The 24,012-nt window shown below is 36.2% G+C and overlaps 4 protein-coding genes across 4 annotated transcripts in view; all 4 read left to right on the top strand.

Moving 5' to 3' along the window:
* Positions 1-3,554, top strand: part of grm2a (glutamate receptor, metabotropic 2a) — a 42,288-nt gene extending 38,734 nt beyond the window's left edge. Inside the window, exons 5-6 of the mRNA XM_028003893.1 lie at positions 1,897-2,074; positions 3,107-3,554. Coding sequence (XP_027859694.1) covers positions 1,897-2,074; positions 3,107-3,180 — 252 coding nt within the window. The 3' untranslated portion in view covers positions 3,181-3,554. The remainder of the gene's footprint in view (positions 1-1,896; positions 2,075-3,106) is intronic.
* Positions 3,555-5,356: 1,802 nt separating this feature from the next.
* On the top strand, positions 5,357-12,375 carry parp3 (poly (ADP-ribose) polymerase family, member 3). The gene is made up of 11 exons (XM_028003421.1): positions 5,357-5,476; positions 5,760-5,946; positions 6,030-6,155; positions 6,841-7,020; positions 7,128-7,257; positions 8,352-8,575; positions 8,655-8,810; positions 8,896-8,982; positions 9,060-9,237; positions 9,327-9,470; positions 11,368-12,375. Exons 2-11 carry the CDS (start codon positions 5,776-5,778, stop codon positions 11,538-11,540), a joined length of 1,569 nt encoding a protein of 522 aa, XP_027859222.1. The 5' UTR covers positions 5,357-5,476; positions 5,760-5,775; the 3' UTR covers positions 11,541-12,375.
* Positions 12,376-12,493: 118 nt separating this feature from the next.
* On the top strand, positions 12,494-19,272 carry gpr61l (G protein-coupled receptor 61-like). The gene is made up of 4 exons (XM_028003422.1): positions 12,494-13,603; positions 14,951-16,232; positions 17,998-18,017; positions 18,642-19,272. The coding sequence occupies exons 2-4, from the start codon at positions 15,003-15,005 to the stop codon at positions 18,661-18,663; spliced, it is 1,272 nt and encodes a 423-aa protein (XP_027859223.1). The 5' UTR covers positions 12,494-13,603; positions 14,951-15,002; the 3' UTR covers positions 18,664-19,272.
* A 106-nt stretch (positions 19,273-19,378) lies between these two features.
* Positions 19,379-23,199, top strand: LOC114135819 (caveolin-2-like). Its single transcript, XM_028003423.1, has 3 exons — positions 19,379-20,822; positions 21,972-22,159; positions 22,353-23,199. The coding sequence occupies exons 1-3, from the start codon at positions 20,691-20,693 to the stop codon at positions 22,510-22,512; spliced, it is 480 nt and encodes a 159-aa protein (XP_027859224.1). The 5' UTR covers positions 19,379-20,690; the 3' UTR covers positions 22,513-23,199.
* The last annotated feature ends 813 nt before the right edge of the window (positions 23,200-24,012 follow it).

The following is a 24,012-nucleotide window of genomic DNA, read 5'->3' as shown; positions in this document are numbered from 1 at the left end:
GAGAGGAGAAACGTTTTCTTTAGCTTGGGATACAACTGAATTTAGGAGTTGCATTTTTTTATTTTATAATGGGTGTAACATAAACTTGCTTCCTGACAAAAAAGAGAAGAATTGCAGCAAGATCATAAACGACTATACATAAATAGTAATTGAAAGTAATGCATAAAAGCTATGAACCTCAACCTTTCTAAACAGTTTCATTGAGCAGCAGCAGCAGTAATAGTAATAGCAACAGTCAGAAGTTTAAATACAGTCTTCAGCAGCTTTTAATGCATTTGAACCATTCTTTTTCATTGTAGAGTGATGATACAACTTCAATTAACTTTAAAAGCAGCATGGTGTCATGTTAAGCAGCTAATTATCTCATCCATTTAAGATGTAAATTATATATACAGGCCATTTACTGTACAGAAGCCTGGGCATTTAGGATGACTAAATGATGTAGGTTTGGCATCATTGTCTTGTTCAAAAACTCAACTTTATTCAAATTTCAACCTTCGAATCCAAACTATCGCCCTGGAGCAAAGGGGGATTTAAAGTTTAGGAAAAACTGAGGAACCACCAAGGCTGAAGTTGATCATAAGCTGAATGATACTGGAACACCAGTGGTACTGCCATTAGTGAAGCAGGGTGCAAGAGAGAGTACAGATCGAGAGAGAAGCACTGCTCAAACCTTTAAGCCAGAACTTAATGTGTGAAGCCAAGTACTTTCTAAATAAAGTTGATAGTCAAATAAAAAAAGGTTGAGCTGTAAATCTAGAGTGGTTAGGGTGAAACATTTATGAAACATGGGGTTGGTAATGTCATGCTGAGGGCTTGTTTTCCTGCTAGTGGTATCAGGGCATTGCACAAACAGGCTTGAGTAAATAGGAGATCTTCAAATGATTCAACTTGATCTTAATTTAACAGCCAAATGGTTGAAAGTTAAACTCTGTGACCCAACAGGATGATGAGCCCAAAGACACATCAAAACCAGCTTTGTAATGGATAATGCAGACCAACATCAAGTTTCCAGAAGGATCCTTGATTTAAATGTCCGACTGGCTCTTTATTCAGCTCCAGTACACAGCACTTTTAATCACAGGACACTGTGTGAAAAGTAAAGAGGCTCAATTAAAATCCAACATCAGTGCACTTCAATCCAATTCAACAATGTTCAACATAATCCATATAGATTAAAAATAGAAAACTTTCAGCATTTAACACATAGTATTTGTACTATTAACAATAACTATGCTTCTATAAATTAAGTAAATAATTGCAATTATCCTACAAAACCATGTGATAAATCTAGGGAAGCTATTCTGTTTTAGATCTGTTCAAAACTGCTTTTGTTGACTTGCTGCTTCCCTGATATTATCCTCCTGGCAGAACAGTTGGTGCACAGCGCTACACTTGGTGCTCACACCATTTTAATATCAGCATTAACATTCAGGGTGATAACAAACACCTGCTGTGGTTCTTGTGAAATAGCAATGCGCTTGCCACACACCGTATAATGCTGGGCTGTATCCTCTTATTAAGGCGGGAGGAAAAGGCTGTGAAGGGGTTGGAAATGATGGAGCAGACTGAGTGTAAAAGCAGCAGGGTGAGCAAGATGAGGCAAAAATTACCTAGGGTTAAGTTGTTGATTGACAAACAAATAAAACGTATAACTTGAAATGTATAATTAGGCGGCGTCACGGATGTCATCAGGTTTCTTTCTGAGTTTCACCTTTCTTTGACTCTAAAATTCAAAAGACGTGTTTACTCAAGGGTTTCCTAATGTGGGGCTTTTTTTTTTACTGCATTAAAGAAATGTTTGTTAGAAGCAAAAAAATGTCTACAAAAATATTTACACTGCAAAGTTTTTGGTGTTTAGCAGGGAATCTTTTCTTCCCCTTTTTCATCCTGCAGGTGCAGATGACCACCATGTGCATCTCTATCAGTCTCAGTGGGTCTGTGGTGCTGGGCTGCCTCTTTGCTCCAAAAATCCACATCATCTTGTTTCAACCTCAGAAGAATGTCTGCAACGTCCGAGTGGCCACAACCCGCTATAGCATCAACACCGGTCCGACCTCCAGTTTTTCTCAAGGTATTGTCATAAAAGAATAAGTAATAATAGCATTTAATTATTAAGACCACTGGGTGTGAATAGATTTCAGAACTTCCTCTAAGTCATGAAGAAGCCAAGTCTTATGATGTTAAAAAGATACATTTCAAACAAAGAGATGCTAAACGAGATGAGACAGCATCCATAGTCTGGTCAAAAAACTGATAATCTGGTTATTATGCCAAGTGTTTGTTGTTTTTAAACCTTTCTTGCAAAAGTCGGTTCTAAATGACTAAAAGTGTATTTTTTAAATCCATTTCATTCCTTAAGATAATTGTCAGAACATAAATAAAGCACAAATAAAGCCAGAGGGACACTGATGAGATAATTATCTGGTTTTACATAATTTCAGAATATTAACTTGATATTAATGTTAATTATTGTGATACATTCCACTGAATGTAAATTAATTGAGTTGCTAAACTTCCAGCTCATTTGGGAGACGAGTGATTTTCTTGATTGTTAACGTTGAAAAAGTGTTCAGACCCCTAGAAACTTTTCCTGTAGTGTCACATCACAATTAGAAGTTTCAATGTAGTTCTGTGGCATTTTCTGTGATAAACATACATAAAGTAGCATATAATTGTAAAAAGGAGGAAAAGAAAGAATACTTTTCAAAAATAAATAAATCATTACAAAACTGGAAAGTGTGCTAGGTATTCAGTCTGAATGTAGGCCAGAAATTTCAGGTTTGATCTCATCTGGTTAGAGCACCTTTGTTTCCATGTTTGCTGTCTCCTGTGTGATTTTGGTAAACTTTACCAGATTAAGCAGATTCTTGCATTTGAGTCCACAGTAACACACCCAGAGCAACTCTGGGCCTTTTGGAAACTATTCTGGGTTTCTCAGATTAATGCTGGACTACCTGTTTAGCTGATTCAAAGCAAGTCAGCTTAGGCTGGTATCTAAATAAAAAAACTGAACACTAGAGGGATTTATCAAATGCTGCATACATTAGCTGAATAATTATTGTTCTGTAACAAAAATCGTAAATCTTTTTTTTTTGTTTTGCAGCGTCAGCCTCTAACGTTGTTCCAACAGTTTGTAACGGACGAGAGGTGGTGGACTCCACAACGTCCTCCTTGTAAAGATCAAGGTTTATTTATACATATTTTTTTGTAAACAGAGTAATATAATCCCTAGTCCTGAATCAGGTGTCTCAGATACAGACAGGGTCACGCAGGCGACCATCCTGACTTTGTTGTCCTCAGAGTGCTGTGAGTACAAATGTCCCAATTATGTCATTTTGTTCTTTGACTCGTAGCAGTTTTGGAGATGCCAATAAAGGAAATTATAGCTCTTGTTTTTTGGAGATTCTACTTGCAACAATGGAGTAAATTATAGTAAATCTGTTCAATGTAATATATTCAAGACGTTTTTAATGTAGAATATAGTGGACCAGTTTGTGCTTTTCTTGTAATTTATGTAAATAAAATGTGTTTTTTATAAATAGTAAAATTTGTTTGTTTCTGCTTGTGATTTCTGTACATGGTATAATGAGGTGCATTCCAGAAAAATAACTGTTTGATGGAAAATCTGCACAATAAGCTCAACAATGCTAAATCTATGGTTTGTGTTCAATGCTTTACAACTTTCTATGACAAAATAAGTTTGACTTGTCAACCCTATATTGGTCACTTTGAGTGATGATGGTTGAAAGAGTTCTTTGAAAAGAAGTTGGAAGGAGAGGAAAGTCAAACCTTGAGCATCGCATTTAAGTTACACTTTTAACAGTTTGATTATTCAAAATTTTTTATTTTTGCTATGCAGAAACACCATTTGTAATACGACATCAAAATCCAACAACACCTCAGTAGTTAGTGGCAATGGGCTGAAGAGACTGATGCTGTAGAAAACACAGCCAGCCCAGATATGTTGCTTCACACTGCCATCTTGTGTTATGATCTTTTTATTGAAAATCAGGAAACAGACTATAACAATACGGTTTTCCTACAAAATAATTTTAAAATTTTGCATAATGGAGAAATTACAATATTATTTAATATAGTTGTTTTCATATCCAAGAGAAAATATTTTCTTAATTTGCAAGTCTTATGCTCCAATGGTACATACACATATGTAGTGATTTAGTGATCTTGAAACTAGATGTGTACAACAGTTGAAACTGCCATTTTCACATTGTCTGACTTTAATCAGACTAAACGTTTTCGGTTTTAGATTAGTTAGGATTATTAAAATAATTAAATATTTGATTAAAGCCAGAATAATGGTACAGATAATTTTTAATTACTTTCATTAAAGTCAAAAGTTTACTTTAAACCAACACATAAAGAAAATTATAAATCAGCCAAACTATCTGAGATCTATTTCAAAATGAAATACAGGTTTCAATTTCCAGATGCCTGAATTTGTTGTTTTCATCTCACAAACAAATATAAACAGAAAGCTTGGGACTGTACAGACATTCACCATTCATGAAGGAGACAGATTCACAATCTGTTGAAATTAAAATTGGCCATTATGACTATAATGAACAAATGGGGAAGCTAGAGAGCCTTATAACACAATCCAAGCTGTGAGGTATGGAATAGCAGCATCATGCTGTGAGAAGTAGGGATATGTGCTAATGAAAATGTATATAGCATCATCAGGAAATATTACATGTAAATATTGCAAATATATAATAAAATAATCAGATTCAAATTGTGTTTGCATATTTTTACAATGCAAACAATTCTGCAAACACAAGTCTTTGAACTTCCTCCTCTTGAAAATAAAATGCATGTAGTGTTCAATTTCTTTCCCCCAGTTATGTTAATCAGTCTCTTGAAAGACTTACAGCTATCTTATTATGTCTATATTATTCAAAGAATTAAGGGCAGAAGTAAATTTAGTTTGAACAATGAAGAAAAATTAACAGACTGAAACACTGTTAGCTTTATGGAAGCCCAACATGAAAGAAAAAAAATGAGTTAAATAATTTAAACTTCTTTAATAGTCATTATGAAGTCACCATTTGGAGTAATTTTGCATTTGATTTTGAGAACCTGAAATCAGAATTTTGTGTTTTGTATTGTGTCATAAACTTTTAGAAATTAAAATTAAGTTTCCATCCTACATTCAGGAAAGTCACCTCTTAGAAGCGGTTCAAAGCTTGACCGCCAGGTGGCGACCGCGGTGAAGCTGACTCCAACAGGAGAAAGATGAGAGAAGTAAAGTCCCTAGTCTGGTAGGTGGCGGTAAATGCACCTTAAGTTGGATGCCAGCCGCCAATAAAAACGAAAGAAGAAGAAGAAGAAGAAGAAGAAGTAAAGTCCCTCCTCTTCCTTTAGTGATTCTCTTGAATCTTCCGCAGGGAGTATTCGCCGACTTCACATTTATCATATTACAATATTAACACCGGTTAATATTATTTTTTAAGAGGTAGGTTCCTTTTCTGAAATAGATTCAGGTCTTTTTATGATCATTCGTGTTAGACTGTGGAAGCTGCAGTTGTTAAAAACTCGTTAAAACTAATGTTTTATCTTGCTATTGACGTCTTATTGCAGTTGTCGAATGGTCAATAACAAGGACAGCACAAATAATATGTAAATAGCTTGAAACATAAGCCTGTCAGCTTTGATGTCCAGCGAAGGGGCGAGTCGAGGCATGTTGTTGCTTGTCCTGGCAGCATGTCCAGTAATAAGCCTTGTGAGTTTTTGTGCAGGTTTTGGAGCTTGAATATGGCCCCTAAGAGAAAAGCCGCTAAAGCTGTCAAAGCAGGTGGGAAAAAGGTGAAAGATGAACCCAAGGATGCCTTCACTTCTACAAAAGAGGCGCTTCTGGCTGCAGGATCACAGGTCAAAGCCAAAAGGAAGGTGGATGAGCACTGTGAACTTTTTTCATCCGGAGAGGTAGAGAAATGGCACTAACTGTCCATTTATTTTATCCATGAATAACATGTAACTGTGGAAAGTCTTACATGTCGTCTCCACAGATTCACGAGGACTACGACTGCATGCTCAACCAAACAAACATAGGAAACAACAACAACAAGTTTTATGTCATCCAAGTTATTAAAACAGGCAACTCATACTACTCATGGAACAGATGGGGACGAGTGGTAGGTTACATACACCATAATTCAATTAATTTCAGCTATGTTTATTTACATAAAGCCAATTTACAACTGGTGTCATCGAGGCATTTTACTATCGGATCAAATTCATATGCATTCTACATATGATTGCCTTAGCGGAGAACGCTCCTAAAGAGCAATGTGACGAGAGTGGAAGGGAATGTCTCCCTTATAACAAGAAGTTGACATGAGGACATGAAACCTAACATTCAGATTCTTACCAATTTATTTAGTAGGAACAATGTACATTAATTAATATTTATGTGAATGTGCCATAATTATTTTTCATCTATTGTCCTTGAAGAATAGACGTTATTCTTTATTATGGCTATTCATTGCATTTTTCCTTGGCTGCAAAATACAGCTTGCCTCTGCAGTGGCTGATGATGGCATTTGAACTAGGTGGCAACCTAGCATTTGAGCTATGTTAGAGAAACAAAAACTCCCTGAGCAGTGGGCAACATGACAATTGGAAAAGTCAATTTAATATTGACATTTTGACAGGTTGCCAGGCTTACAATACTCAATATGTAGAAATTAGCATAGTCATCTGTTTTTCTGTCTAGTTACTGGAACTTGTTTATTTGGGTTTTGATGTAACATCCAGATTCACCATCTGAAACACTACTAATGATTATTACATTCAACATTTTTCTGCATCTGACCTCAGGGGGAAGTGGGACAATCTAAACTGACTCAATTTCCTAGACCAGAGTTAGCCTTGAAGGACTTTGAGAGGAAGTTTAAGGACAAGACAAAGAACAACTGGAGTGACCGGATGAACTTTGTCTCTCATCCTGGGAAGTACACACTGATTGAGGTGGACGGAGAGCAGGATGCTGAGGTCAAGGTATTGCAACAGTTTATTTCTGAACAATAGGAAGCTTTGACTAACTTGCTGTTAATATTTTGTTAATATCCTTAGATATATTTTTAGATGTACTTTTTGCTTCACAGGTGGACACTGTTGATGGAAAAGTCTCAAAGAATTTCCTCCCATGCACTCTTGATGGCGCAACACAGAATCTTATTAAGCTCATTTTCAGCAACGACATGTTCAAGGAGGCAATGAAATGCATGAATTTAGGTGGGTGTGTCTCACTTAACCAAACATTTTAAACTAACTGTTTTCTATAACTTTGGGTAGATTAAAACACTGCTTAAACACTGTTATGCTACATAGCTTGATTCAGCTTGGGGTGAAAGTTTTGCTTCAAAGTGTAGACAAGATCTACATGATCAGGTTGCAACATGCAAATGATTAACCATTGTTAGAAATAAAGGTTGACCTTGGCTTCCTCTTATCTTTGCATATTAAAATGTAGGTCTGATCATTTTTTTAAACTCTTTTCAGAATAGTTGTATTTTTTTGTGGGCATGTGTTCGCATACAAAACAGTATAAAAGTGTGGCTCCTTCAAATCATTCCTCCTTAACATGGAGGGTGTTTTCAGGGCCTTGGTGATAGCTCATGGTGCAAAAATGAAGTACTCTTCCCATCATTCCAGATGGAAGTTGAGAATTCCCAAACGTTTTTTAAACAAGCATAAACGTTGGAAGATAAAATTGTGGTTGTTTACAATTGTGATGGCAACATACTTGGTTCCTGGTTCCTATTGAAACCCAACCCTAATGAAAGCCCTATTGTCTGATGTTCTTTCTTCTCTTGTTGCAATTTAAGATCACTTCAGAAAGTTGACCTGAATTCAAAGTGTAGCTACTGTAGATACAAGCTGTAAAAACAATCTGTAAAACAAGATGGTATTCCTTGGATGGACACATATCATTTAACTAGGGAAACCCAAGGAGTTCATTTGTGGAAAAAAAAAAATCCAGACTTTTCCAAAAGTTAAGTCAGCCAATTCAATTAATTAATGAAAGCGCTTTACTCTTGTGCCCTAGTCAGTAATGTCTGATTGTTGTTTATTTTTATGAACACTAGCTCTGCACTCAATTCCTTAGTGCAGGGTGATTTTTGTTTTTCTTTCACACTGAACTAAGTTTGCAACAAGCCAGCATTGTTCAAACAGTCATTAAGATCTTACATCCTGTAAAGTGGTCTCCAGAGTGCAGGGTGTTTTAGAAAGGTAAATTACAATATTTACCACACCAATTTGCAAATAAAGTTATAAAAACTACTGATTTGACCAGTGGGGTGTGTACATGGTTTTTATTTTTACAGACATCAAGAAGATGCCTTTGGGAAAACTCAGTAAGGGTCAAATAGCAAAAGGCTTTGAAGTTTTGGAGGAGATTGAAGCTGCTATGAGCCAAAAAGACGGAAGAGGACGCCTTGAAGAACTCTCATCAAAGTTCTTCACTGCAATTCCTCACAACTTTGGTAGAAACAGACCGCCAGCCATTGACACCAAAGAGATTGTTGAACAGAAGAAAGAGATGCTTATGGTAAGATTTTTATTTAGTGTGATTTATTGTCATTTTATAAAGTTCTGTCAGCTCCAATGTCCGTTTCAATGTTCTTAAGGTGCTGGCAGACATTGAGCTGGCCCAGACTCTGAAGTCAGAAACAGAGAAGGCTCAGGATGAGATGGTGGAGACGGTTCCTCATCCTATTGATCAAGACTACATGTCGCTGAAATGCGAGCTCTCCTTGCTGGCCAAAAATACAGAAATGTATAAGGTATTGTGTCCTAAATTATAATTGACTGCAAAAATAATTGTCATGTTCCAATTACTAAAGTATTTCATGCTTTTTGCTTTTGAAGATCATCGAGAAATACATGAAGTCAACTACATGTACCTATAGTAAGCCAAAGATACTCAATGTTTGGGAAGTGGACCGAGAGAAAGAGGTGAGGGACTTCTGCCAGTTTTGCACTTATAGTGAAGAAGTCCAGAAGTCTTTCATCCAACACATTGTAACTTTCAGGGAGAACGCTTCAGTGAGAATGACAGTCTAGAGAACCGTCGCCTGCTGTGGCATGGGACAAACATAGCGGTGGTGGCAGCTATCCTGAAGAGTGGTCTCAGGATCATGCCCCATTCAGGGGGCCGTGTTGGCAGCGGGATCTATTTTGCCTCTGAAAACGCAAAATCTATAGGTTATGGTAAGAAATCTCCTAAGAAAACTATTCCTTTGAGTTCTTTTGAAATCATAGTATTATATTTAATTGAAATGTATTTCACTCATTGCTAGTGCGTCCCTCAAACAACACTGGAGTGATGTTTCTGAGTGAGGTAGCTCTTGGCAAGGAGTTCACCATTACCAGAGATGACTGTACCTTAAAGAAGGCTCCTGCCGGTTATCACAGTGTGGTAGCACGAGGCCTTCTGGAACCAGGTAACATGCTTTGGTACAGCAGCGTACTACAAATTTACAAATGGCCTTGCTCTTAAGGCCTCCTAGTGTTGAAATTATGCTTTTAATCTTTGGCATACGAAAGATCTTCTTGCTCTTATTCCAATATTCACAAAACAACACGGCAGCAGAATTGATGGCTTCTTTAAGTTAAATTAATAAATCAAAAATTTGTCAGTCATTAATAAAGTTGATCAGTCTCACCTGTTTTTTTTTTTAAATAAAAAAACATCAGATGTTTATCATCTCCTTATTGGGTTTGCTCTTGTTGGATAATTTAAATAATGAATGAAGAGATTTTGTATAGTTATCAAATATAAGCATTTATTTGCAGTCAAATTAATTACACATAAACAAGGATCATATAATTTTTTGATCTATGATCTACTCCATACATGTGAATGACCATTCAAAACTATAATAATTACATTGAATAAATGTCTTAACCTTTTTTTCAATAAATGCAATTCTATTTTGGATTAAAACAAGGTTTTTCTTTAACAAACTCTAAAAAAAACTAAACAGAAATGTAAAGTATATTTTGCACAAAAACAAATATGCAATCAAACATGATGGGGCTGAACAGACCTGGTGTCGACTGGGTTTACATAGCGTTTTAATCTGGGAGGTTTTCTCTCATTCAGCACTCATCTTCCTGTTCTTACCAGAATCAAGCCTAATCAGCCAATCAGAGATTTAATTTAGCAACATGTGACCATGAATTGGTTGATAGCCAAACAAATGTTGAATTATTTTTTATTATTCAAATGTATTCTCAGGGTAAGTAACTACATGTAATCGTCTAAGGCAGCGTTTCCCAATTCCGGTCCTCAGGCCTCCCTGCCCTGCATGTTTTAGGTGTTTCCCTTCTGCTACACACCTGGATTGAATATATGGGTGATCAACAGGTTTCTGCAGCACTTGATGGTCATGCAATCATTTGAATCAGCTGCTCTGGAATAGAGGCACATCTAAAACATGCAGAGCAGGGGGGCCTGAGGACCGGAATTGGGAAATGCTGGTCTAAGGAATAAAAAGGGAGACATCTATTTTAGTTAGACAGAATCATTATTTAAAGTTACAACTTTAACCTTTTCATGCATAGTGGTCACTACAGTGGACAGCTATCTAAAAGCCATTTTCTTGTGCTTCTTGTGGATTTTTATGTTATAAATGCACACAGACCACTGAAGTGGACACTAATGCATCATAAAATACACAAACAACTACTGGCCATAAGATGCAAATGCAAGAAATTATTTTTGTTAAAGCCAATATGGCCGACAGACAAAAAAGCATGCCAATTGACCCTGTCCCTCCTTCTACTGTAGACGACTCTTGCAGCTAAAAATAATTTTGTGACATCAGATAACCCCTAAAGAACAATACTACTGATGTATTTTTCAAATAACAACTTTGTATTTGGAGAAAATCGATCACCTAAAAAAAATAAAAAAATAAAAAAAATTATTTACCAATTATTTTCCTACCTTTTTCTTTGCCTTAAGAAAATTAAAAAAAATTGGAAAAAAAATCCTGACACAAAGGATCACATAATTCATGCATGAAAGGGTTAAAAAATAATTGGCCAAGTTCAAAAACTTTCCTGACTACGAAAGTGTCCATTGTAGGAATATTTTATATTTAAGGGACTCCTCTGCATTTATCATGAGGCATTGAAACAACCTATTGATCATCTAAAGGGTCATAAACACATCCAGCATCCAGACAGTCAGGAATGCACTGTGTGATAATACGTTTTTACTTAATGATTGCTTTTTATAAGTAATAAAAAAGCAGTGGAAGATCAAATTTGAGTTTTCTTGCTGCACTCCAGTGCTTAAGAGGGCTGATGTGGTTCTGTCTGTTTTGTTTGCAGACCCGTCTCAGGACACCATCATCACTCTTGAGGGCAAGAAGGTTACTGTTCCTCAGGGAAAAGCCATCGAACAGCCCCAATACGCCAACAGCAGCTTTAGCAACAGTGAATACCTGATCTACAAAGAGAGCCAGTGTCGCCTTCGCTACCTGCTTGAGATGGAAATGCGTTAACAGTTTCAGTATAAAAAAGAAACAAGGCTGTGCAGGTCATCAGAGCATAGCTAATCCTACCGTGTTGCATAAGCACCTCTTTCTGTTTGTGCCTTATAATTGCATGAATGACCCATAGAATGTACTTTGGCTTTGCACATTATTAGTAAATGATGATAATCTTACTGATAGTAATAATATATTATTCTACACTGCATATAAGGTGTTTGTTTTAATGCGTTGGTAATTTTGAGTTGACTATGCTTACATGTTGAAAGGGTTTATTGGCACTCTAGGGGTTTTGAAGGATATACCCCAACTTAACACAAGAAGGTACGTGCTTAGCCTTGGGAAAATTATTATTTTGCTGCGAAAGCAGAGTAGATGGAAGTATGTGCAATATCTGCCTTGCTGTTAGTTATAGGGTTAACTGACAGAGAGGATAAAAAAATAATGAAGCTTTTGTTTGGAACATTTTCTTTGAGATTGCAAAAGGGGTTGACTAAATGGTCTCTAAAAATATACACTTTAGTTATTAAAAGTCATTTCCAGTATGAATTTTCACCTCCATATTTTAAATAACAAAAGTATAGTATTGATCCTGATCCTTTGTGTTTATAGAAGTGGGAAGCTTATCCTGTGGTTTATAATGACGAACTGTTTCTTAAACCAGTGAAGACTGTTGAGGTACTCAAAAGTGATGTCATATGCAAATTGCTAACATCTTCATGTAGTTGTGGTTTTAGACTGTCAAAATGCTGCAACCTGCTGACCAACAAACTGTTTATTTTGCACTGACAAACTCTTTGAAGGGTTCAATAAACTAAAATGCAGAACTTGCCTGCATTTAAGCATACCATGTTATAATTGTATTTTTGTGTACATTACTGCTCACAAAAAGCAGATCATATCTTTGTTTTCTCAAGGAAACTTCCACTTTGTTTGAGTCATTTGCAAACTCTAACAGCTGATCTTTCCAAGTTGCTCTGTAAAGTTCTTATCTGACCAGAACACTTTCTTCCACATGTTTTCTGCATAGTGTGGGGTGAAATGAAAACAAGAGTTCATGTAGCTTTTGCTGTGAAACTCTTCTACAAAGGTCTGATTTGTGGAGTGTGGGACTAATCATGAGTCTCTGTAGAGCTTCCAAAATTGCCAGTGACCTTCTAGGTCAGTTTATATGGACTTTCATGTCTTTGTGGGCTTAGAACATTTTCACTTCATTGACTGAACAATTAATATGTAATATAAGAGTGTCTGATATGTTCTTTGGTCTTCATGATGATGTTTGAGCTCTAGTGTTCCTGAGCAAACCCTAGAGGTCTTCACAGAACATCAAGCTTTATATTGACATTAAATTACACACATGTTACTTCTAAAAATGGATTTCATTAAGGGATATTAAAGTACACCACACAGATTTGTATTTGTAAAAAGTTTTAAAGTGCTGCTCATTTTTTCTTTCACTTCACAGTAACACACTGGTTTGTGTTGTAACCCTGACAAAATTCTTCTGTATGTTACTTAACAAAATGTTAAAAAGTTAAATAGGTGTTGACACTTTTATGAGCTAGGGTAAATCTCTCACGTTTTGATAGCAAAACTGACTTTTGAAATTATACAGAGTGGATCTGTAGTGTTTTTGAGAAAATGGAGGAGTTAGGACCCAGGGACGGCTGGTAGGAGGACAGTGGCGTGTGTGTCTAATGGCAAAAGAGGAAAAAACTTCAGCATGCACCATTACACAAAACAATGTGTGACAGTCACTGCCATACACAGCGCAGGACAGGACAGAGGGTTATCAGAGGAGGGGTGAGGAAAGAGGAGAATAATTTCCCACCAAAACCATCATGGAATTGTATTTTTGATATTTTTCTTTGTGATATAAATTGTAATGCAGTTCTAGTACCAGTCTTTGGAAAAGCCAGACTTTTGAAAGTTAAATTTTTTTTTAATCTGAGATGGATATATGATGTATATACTTTGATTTAAAAATTAGATAAAGCATCAATTTTGTTTACTTTTGCAAAAAGCCTTGAACTCAAAGCAACTGGTTTAAACAACAAACTGAGAGTGAACCAGAGGTAAGTTAGTATTATCAAAATATTGTTTTTCTTACTGCTCTTCTAAAACATAATATTAAAGCACCATAATACCCATCTTCTGAATATCGTTGACATTTTTATTTCACTGCAAGTTAACCTAAAGTGTTTGTAGCTACATGGAGAAATAAGAATGGCACTGAAACGATAACACAGAAAAGCAAGGCTCAGTTTATCTGCATAAATGGGCAGTTTAACATCATTAAGAATGCATTAAGAATGCAGTTCTTAATGCATTCCGGTAACACAATTTAAAAAAAATTGAAAATGTGTTCAAACAATTAAAGGTAACTTGTGTATTTGTTGTGTGGACCTATGGCTCAGTTTGGATGTGGGCTTGAAACAAAGCCGAAAATATAAATGAAGTGAATGTTTTGTTTAAAAAATGGTTGGGTTGTAGTGAGGTTTGCTCTTTGTATGTTTCTGTCACATGGGATTCAAATATTGATTGTTAGAATTACAAATCTATACTGTATAATACTGAAATTGTACATTTTGGATTGCAGTGTTTATGTTTTAGCTTAGCACTTACTTAGCTCATTTAAATGAGCTAAGTAAGTGATATAGTCCAAAGGAGCAGATGAATTATATGTTTTTTTTCCCCACATACTCAAAACTGATCAGCTTTGTGAGGTTATTAAAAAATAACCTCACACACAAAACATGTTTTTGTAATTTGACTTATGTTTGAAACATATTGATAAGCTAAAGTGAATTGCACAGATTTGAATTATGAAGGCCATTGATTGTTCATTATTTTATTTTTGATATTAGAGAAAAGGGGGTTGAATACAAATAGACTACATGATTAATTGTGAAAAACACTGAAAACCATGTCTGCTAGTTTGATCACAAAGCAATTCATTTATCAAAATGTTGATAATCTGTCAACTTTTTCAAAAGTTTTTGTTTCAGTTACTACAGAAACATTCAGTAAATTAGAATATTAGTAAAAAAAAATATTTTAGCAACTTAATTCACGAAATAAAACACATACAGATTAATTACACACAGGCTGATGTCTTCAAACTTTATTTCTGTAAATTATTATGGTTTTCTGCTGATACCTAATGGGAACATGAATTTATGGATAAGTATGTCAGAACATTAAAATGTTATTTTAATACAAAAATGTCAGCCTAATGAAAAGTATGTTTAGTACCCTCTTAGTGTTTTTTTAAAGTACTTTTAATTTGCGAAACTAGCCTCATCAACACATATTCAAATTTATTGAATGTGTCTGTTTACGAAATGGTTGAAAACAAAAATGTATATATATTTTTTTATATTAACATTTTAGTTAAAATCTGTTTCCTTCTTTCAACACAGATATTTCACCCATGAGAATATCAGAGCTGAAAATGGAGGAGGAAATCAATAAATGATGGCGGACATGACGGGGTCCATGATCACCTCTGTTACCGATCCTTCTGTTGCAAACTCCACCAATCTCACTGTCCCCGCCAATGTCGGCGTTGTCACAAGCTCCCAGTCACAGATCAAAGATCTTTTCGGGTTGTTCTGCATGGTGACGCTTAACCTCATCGCCCTGCTGGCCAACACCGGTGTGATGGTGGCCATAGCTCGCGCTCCTCACCTGAAAAAGTTTGCGTTCGTGTGTCACCTGTGTGCAGTAGATCTTCTGTGCGCCATCCTCCTGATGCCTTTGGGAATCATTTCCAGCTCTCCGTTCTTCGGCACGGTGGTGTTCACTGTTCTGGAGTGCCAGGTTTACATCTTCCTCAATGTTTTTCTCATTTGTCTTTCCATCCTCACCATCACTGCCATCAGCTTGGAGCGTTACTTCTACATTGTGCACCCGATGCGTTACGAAGTCAAGATGACCATCAACCTTGCTATTGGTGTGATGGTGCTAATCTGGGTTAAATCGCTCGTCTTAGCTTTGGTCACTCTGTTTGGATGGCCGGCTTATGGACCTCAGAGCTCCATCGCAGCAGCTCACTGCTCTCTTCATGCTACCCATAGCCGCCTGAGAAGAGTATTTGGAGTGCTCTTCAGTGTGATTTGTTTCTTAGCTCCTGTAATGGTCATCTTTAGTGTTTACTGTGCTGTGTATAAGGTTGCTCGCTCAGCAGCTCTGCAGCAAGTCCCAGCTGCGCCAACATGGGTGAATGCATGCCCTGTTAAGGACCGCTCTGACTCCATCAACAGCCAGACAACCATGATTGCCACCACCCGCACTCTGCCTCAGAGACTGTCTCCAGAAAGAGCCTTCAGTGGAGGAAAAGCTGCAATAACTTTGGTGTTCATTGTGGGCCAATTCTTGGTTTGCTGGTTGCCCTACTTCATTTTCCATGTTCAAATGTCTCTAACCGGGTCCATGCAGAGCCCGGGGGATTTGGAGGAAGCCGTAACTTGGCTTGCTTATTCTTCTTTCGCAGTTAACCCATTCTTCTATGGCCTCTTAAACAGACAAATCAGAGATGAGTTGGTGAAATTTCGACGTTGCTGCTTGAACCAGCCCTCAGAGGTTGGAGCGTCCAGCCAGGAGGCTTCATTTCAGGAAAACTTCCTTCAGTTTATTCAGAGAACCACCAGCACACCTGAAAGACGCTCCTGCTACTCTAACTCCAGTCCCACATTAAACCAGGTGAACATTATTCCAGGACAAATTCCAGAGGAGCATGCATAGACTGCCTGTACACTCATTATATAAATGTTTATAGAATATTTATCCCATTATTCGATAGAATAGAAATAGCCTTCATTGTCCCATAGTAACAACAGCATTTAGATATTTAGGTTCACACAACACAGCAAAAGGTAATGATAGGCTGTTAATTTCTCACATTACTTTGTTGTTTTAAATGTTCTTATATTTATGGTCTTTACTAACTTGATTATTTTCCTTGTTTCCTTTTATTATTTTTTAAAAAAACAAAGATGGCTATGTGGTAACACCAAAATATTTGCAGTTTCAGTCAAAGGTTGACATGTACTCATCACAGTCAGAGCTGTCTTTGTGTTTTTGGTTGTTTCCTACAGTTTTCTTTTTTCAGGGTAGAAATATACAAACAGTTTCTATGATTTATTTCAATAATTTCTGTCTGCACAGAGGGAAGTTACACCCTTTTTTTTTAGCTATCAACAAGCTTCTTGTGTAATTCTGATGGAATAGATTTATTTTAAATTGGGCAGCACACACTTGTCTTTTAATCATCAGCTACATAAACCCTCACCTTGACTTCTCCAAGCATTGTGGCCAAATAGGGGAAGTGAAGAATCCTGTAACTGTAAAAGGTTTTCATACAAAGCATTTGACTTCTCGTGTGGACAGCTGCAAACTTCAGTCATGCTGAAAGACATCACTTTGAACTTTTTATTTCCTCTTTGTTTATCACTCGATTGGTCAATGGTAATGTAAAACTGTTTTTTCGGTGGACTTTGACACCAAATTCCCAGAATCCTCCATTTTATGACGACTAGAGTTCTGGTTTGCTTTTAACTATAACAATCCCTTTCTTTGAACTAAGGGTGGTATCTTGGATCAGATTGTTGAAACTGGAGCACATTTGTGTGTCCTGACAAGACAAAGGACCAAAACAAACATCAACACATTGGAATGGATAAAGCAAACATTAATCAGCTGAAATGAACCCAAGCTAAACCTTGTTTAAAATATGCTGGCTTTGTAAAATGTCTCTTTGCCAGGAAACCCATTAATCTAAATTAACCAAGAAGAGGGAACAAAAACCCAGCCAGAAATGTGCCACAAGCTTGTTAATGGCAACATAAAAGTGTGTGACTTTGCAGTCACTAGCAAAGGAACTTTTAACCAAATGCTATATCTATTTGTATATTTGTGCCTGTTCATCTTATTTTCACCCTGTCCAAATTAGTAGAAAATCCTCTGTTAATTCCAACCTATATTTTCAATTCTGGTTTTGTAAAAATCTCTGAAATATTTGAAGCATTTCAGATTGTAAAACAAACAAACAAAAAATCTGTTTAAATGGTTAAAAGCACAAACCTGTCAAGGCATTAATGACTGAGATGAATGTGTGTAAACGTCTGGCTGCAACTGTTCACTGCAATTTTCCCTTTTTGATATCTGACATACATTTCAAAACTGGTCTTATTTTAATTGAGATTATAGAAAAGCTTTGGTATAGATGTACATTTTTGGATTAACTGCAATAAAGAAAACATTGTCTGATGGATAATTTAGTTTCAAAAATGCATGAATGTGTCCCATCTGACTTAACATTGCCACCATAATGACACTATTGAATTTCTCGTGTCATCGGTAATATTTATACATAGGAAATGATATTCAAGTAGTAGATGAGGTTCGAAAAAAGTCTTGATTATCCTGCTTGTGGTAAATTTTATAATTAATCTTTTTTGTGTTTCAGGAGAGAAGCCCTCAGGATAGGTAGAGATAACACCTCAGACTTCCTACTTAAAACAAATATTAGGTTTTGATGTCACCTCCCTCTATTGCCATATAAAATAAAGTGGACTTTTGATCCAAGTCTGCTCAAATACAGACTCAGTCCGATAAAACTCATTTACATGTGAGCAAAGATAGCAGGAGTCCCTGTGAATATGGACCAACGTAACTTGGACATGGATATGGGAAGGAAGAGATAGGAAATCTGCAGTGAAAATCATTACTGGGCATTGATAATGCACCAAAGTGCTATTTTATGGCCTTTGCTATTTGTATTAGCCATCGTTCAAGACAGAATAGGGTGGTTACAGCAAATATAAGCAAACATCATTCTGCAGTACGAGTGTTACTTAGGAATACGCGCCCTTACATAACTGTAGGTGTGACTAAAACATTAGGTTTTCAACCAAACACATATTTTTCAGTAGTTTTTTTTATTTAAAATAATGTTCAGAGGGTAATAATTCACTCAATCTATGTGCCCTCCCATGCAGAGCTCAAACATTAACATAAGTGAATACAAATGAGAACATTGGACAAATCTCAGCACAGCAGACACTCCTAAATAAAATTATGTCTGAAGTGTTTTTCTTTTTTCTTTCAAAGGATTTTGGATGAACCGGAGTGACAGGGTTCTGACTGTACCTGTAAGATTTAACAAAGCCATTCATGGGGAAAAGATTTTCAAGTTTGTCTGAATTCTTCTGTCTTCTCCACCCACATGTTTACAGACTATTAGAATTTTTCAAAGTAAATTAATGTTCATAAAATGCTTTTCATAGACATAGACAACAGCACAACGAACTTCATCACTGTGCAACAATGTAAAGACTATAGTAAATCCTAGGCAAATGGGGCTTAAACAGATTTAGTTTGTTATAATAATTTAACTACACTACGCTTTCCTCCACAGCCTCAGGGAAACAACTGGAAAGACTTGATTTTCTCTTTTTGTGTCAACAAGCTAAATGGTAGCAAAGATGACAGTGACATTTTTCATGTCAACCAGTACGGTGTGTTTTGAAACAAGCCTACTAATACTGCATGCCATATTTCTCAATAAGCAAGAAAAAATTTAAAGAAAGAATAAATGAAATAACTTTATTTAAAGAGACAAAAGGAGACAATCTTAGTATCAACATTTTGTCCTCCATTTTGAACTCTGTACTCATATACAATAAACTACTTGACCATTTAACATGCTGTAAGATTATAATAAAACATGAGTAACACATTATAGAGTATTACTGCTGCTTTACTGTAATGAAAAATAGCCAAACACAGTTCATGGACTGCAGTGTTACCACACAGAAGTTCTTGCAAATCATTCATTTTGATGTGCCTTTTTATGAAAATCATGTTCCATATTTTTGTGCCTATTTAAACATTTCATACTTTAAACAGTTAGTTGGTTGTTGTCTGATATTTATGTGTTAGACTAGATAAATCTTCGAATAAAAACTGTATTTTATTTTATAAAAAAAAAAAGAATTGCAAGCACTTTCTCACAAGCTATTAATTCTTATCTCACTGAAACAATTAAGAGGTAAAATTAAAAGCACTTTTGCTTCCATCACTGCTGTTCTGAGGTTTAATTATGTCATAAAATTAAACATTGTCCATGATGAAAATATAGTCTGCTGATTAAATCACTTCTCCCGATAACAGGAACCTTTCAACACGGTAAACAAGCTGCATATTCTGGCCAACAGAGGGCGCAATGTGGCAATGAATTGCTCTATCTTTTGTCTGAATCGAAATCTGCCTAAACAATAAACTATAAACACAGAGATTTATGTTGTTCACTCAGTCTTGGACAATCTTCTCTTAAAGTTAAAATAACGTCCCAAAAAGACTAATGAGATGTCAGATGGCTTTTTGTTTAAATTTTAATGTTGAGATTTCTACTGAAGTTTGCCATTAACAAAACAACAACAAAAACAAAAACAATGTAGAAAGTAAAGATGGATGGATGATATCTGACTATGTGTCATTGTGTTTCCAGAGCCTCTTTAATGGTATTTTGGTGAAGGTCATATTCTGAAAAAATACAACAGGGCCTTAAAACCTGGGAACAATTTGGTGACATACGTGTACGAAAAAAAGTGTGTTAGGTTTTAAAAAAGGAAGTTGAAAATTGGCTTTGCTAACCTGTCACATTTTATGTAAGACATCTTACTTTTTTCTCTGAAACAAATGCATAAAATATACAAATTGGTGTTCTGCGACGTATTGTTGAATAAGGAAAAAATTGGGGATTCAGCTCAGATGTGCAATTAGCCGAACAGCTTCTTCCAAACCCTGCTGCGTGTTAGCTGAGTATTTACAGGGCAAACCTCTGGCAAACATCATCACCGTTCGCTTGATTAAAGGTCTGTGAGGTCTGATTGTTTCCACTCATCATAATCTCTCCCACAATATTCTTGTTTGAGCCTACTTCCTCCGAGATTAACACTTCTCATGCAGGTATGAAGCAGACTGATTGTGTATCACGCAAAGCCAATAAAAGCATTGCTCAGAAATGGTCAAAGCAGTCATCAGTGTGCTATGTCCCACCTGGGTGTCAACCACGAGCCTGTCATCCGGCTGGCTGCACCCGTTCATCCTTCATGTTTCCAGTGATTCCAAGCAGGGCCACAGCTCAGCCGAACGACAATGGATGAGGACAGACTGAAATCGGGGGAACTGATGGAAGTAAAGGTGGATGAGGGTCCGGATTTCACCCACCGTAATTCACAATCCCAGATTGAGGACAGGGATCCCAACAGAGTCAACAGCAATCTAAAGGTATGTCCCCCCCAAATTACTTTTGCTCTCTTTAATACAAAAGCAGTCCTACCCCTTGAAACTGTTCACATATTTTACATTTCAACCACAATCTCAAATCCAATTCAAAGTGAACAGACTGATGTAAAATAGTTCAAAACTCAGCTATTAAATGGTTTTTGATTGATTTTGGAAATACAAACCAGAAAAGTGTTGTGTGCATTTGTGTTCACCCCGTCTATGTCACAACCGTTGTACATTCATGTTTGATAAATAGCTCAAGTTCAGTCAGGTTGGATGAAATATATATATATTTATATATATGACAATATTTATTTAATTAAGTATGTATGTTGGATCAATTGGTCTCTCTAAATCACACCATGACAATGGTTTGCTTTCTATGACACAATGTTTTGTTTTGCTTTAATGAACCCCTGAGGGCATTACAAAACAGCTGCATATTAAGTTGACATTAATTTACAGCATATTAAGTTGACATTAATTTACAGCATATTAAGTTGACATTAATTTACAAATTGGTAAACATTATTTACTAATTAGGCTATGCTGGAACATAACTGGCTTCACAACTTTCTTTAGATGTGTCGTAATAAAGTTGGGTGGATATAAATCTAAGTTCAAGTTTATTTTAAAAAATGGGAGAATATATATTAATGAATATTTATACCAGATTATAGCCGGGTGGCTAATTTTCATCTCTAGTCCCGTTGGCAGCAGGTTGATGTTAAAGCGCAAAATAACACTACAAAATAAGAAATACATAAAACAACCTCAAAATCGAAATATCTTTGAAAATACTCAATTTTGACTTTTATGGCTTGTCATATCACATATAACATATAATGTATACATATAACATATAGCATCTTAGAAGCCAGCTTTATAGATGTTTTGTTACACAATTATTGATTTTTATATTGTAAAATTATGAAAGGGATCTGACTTTTTTGTCGTCTTCACAATTATTGGCTACTTTGTGTAAAATCATCTGATTCAGACTAAAAACTGTTAGTGTCCTAGAACTAAGTACATCAAGGATTCTTTTGTTTTTGTTTTTTACAGAGATGCATCCATGTCATTCTGCTCATTTTCCCTCCTTAAATAACAGCGTTTAATGAAAATCCTTGGTTCTGCCTGTGCCTTAAGGTCATGTTTGAGGACGTGATTGCGGAGCCCCCTTCAGTTCGGAGCTTTGATAAAGTCTGGCTCTGGAGTCACGCCCTGTTTGAGGTGTCCAGACTGTGGGGCTACCGCTTCATCTCTCTGGTGCTGGCGGTGCCGGTGTCACTGACTGCAGGGCTGCTCTTTGCTGTTCTCAGTTGCCTCCACATCTGGTAGGACCTGAAGCTCAGATATGAGGGTACAAATACATAAAACAGAGCAGGATGAGCTGCTTGGCACACTTTTAATGAATAAAGGTCATTTGTGAAGGTTGCAGCTGCGTTATTTTCAATATGTTGTTTCTCCCTAGAGGGAACTTTTTTGAGGATTAGCTTATGTTTTCTCCTCCCCTTTATGTCCTTCTAGGCTGATCATGCCCGGCGTGCAGCTTCTTCTCATCAATATGCAGTGGATCCAGACTGTGTGGGCCAGCATACTGAACATTTTTATCACGCCTTTCTATACCAGTTTTGGAAAGTGTTGTGGTCAAATTATTATCCGCCTGGCGAGTGCTGATAACAGATAGAGCTAGTTATTTAGTCAGTGTAAGCAACTAATCAGAAGGTATAAAGAAAAGACAAGCAGTGAAGGATTGCTAACTATTTGCTGACAGGGATCTTGTATCATTTGTTATTATTTTGTATTTTTATGCATCTGTTATACTTTTTGGCATGCTGAAACATTCATCAACTTTTCCATTTTGTAATGACATTGACGCATGGACCCTCTAAGTCACTTCAGCAGCACCTCACAAGAGCAGCGGATATGTGTATTCCAATGCCACAAATACAAAATGAAAATCCACCAGAAGCACATTTTAATAAAAATTCATAACTTTCTAAATTGCTTGCACATAAACTGTGGTACGTGGGGGTACTATCAAGAAAAATATTTTGTTGTTTTGTTTTCAACGATCAGCAGAATTGTGAATTAGATGAATAAAAGTATTTCTGACATAAAACAAATGTCTAAAGTTGTCTCTGATTGTCAGCATTGCGTCTATGGATTATGTCAGGCAGATATGAGGATTTAAAGGTTGGAAGGTTGGAAAAGAGAGATCTGAATGTGCACCACACCAATCTTACACCTGTCTTAGTCTGTGAAAACAGTTGTTCAATTTCATCACATGAAATAAAGCCATGTAAAAAAAAAAGTCAATTGGATTCCTCTGAAATTCTCTGTCACACATTTAGACAAGTGAGTGTCATCTCCGCTCTAAAACATTTCCCTCACAAATACACAATCTAGAGCAATGATGATTAAATCACTTAATTAGAACATGGACATCAGGCTAAAATACCTTTTGATAAGTTCACTTCTGGGTGATATTTAAAATTTTTGAAGGATGACATGTCGTTTACTTTAACACTTCAAACAAAGAAAGAAACAAACGTGAAACATAATACTTAAGTGAAAACTAAAAGGGTGTGCTAAGTTATTATTGTTTATTTTTTATTGGTTTGTATATTAAATAACAATTATTTGTATTTATTTGTAAGAAGATAAGAATATTTTGTTGGCTTTTTCCTCTTCTGAAAGTTTGTCTGTTATGTTTCAAAACATGACTTCACTAAATTAGATGAATCCTGACAGTTTCTCTGATTTGGGTTTTATTCTATCTTAGGCATTTAGTGAAATTGAACTCTTTGCCTTCAGGTTTCATTGGAAATCTAATAAATGCAAGCAGAGCTGCTAAATGCAAACAAGTAATAATAAAGAAAACATGATTGGAAGAAAATGTAATTTGAAGCTTTAGTGGAACATTTATAAAACTGACATTAATAACACATCCTCTCGATCTGCAGCAATCCCTTTGGAGCATGTTCAGATTGTGATTCTGCTTTGCTTTGCTCTTGCTGGCAAAGACATCACTTTAAAGTCAGCAGAAACTGCTCTAACATTTTAATGTATTCTTTTTATCTGTGTATATAAATCAGCTCCAGCATGAGTGATGTTTCCTGATACGTTGATGTCAGAACGATTGATGATCTGGGGTGTCCAGCCTAAACTTGGGCCCTGGCTGTTT

Source organism: Xiphophorus couchianus, chromosome 20 (genome assembly GCF_001444195.1).
Source record: "Xiphophorus couchianus chromosome 20, X_couchianus-1.0, whole genome shotgun sequence".
Taxonomy (NCBI): Eukaryota; Metazoa; Chordata; class Actinopteri; order Cyprinodontiformes; family Poeciliidae; genus Xiphophorus; species Xiphophorus couchianus.
The sequence above is the reverse complement of the archived record's forward strand: the minus strand, read 5'-3'. Positions and strand labels throughout refer to the sequence as shown.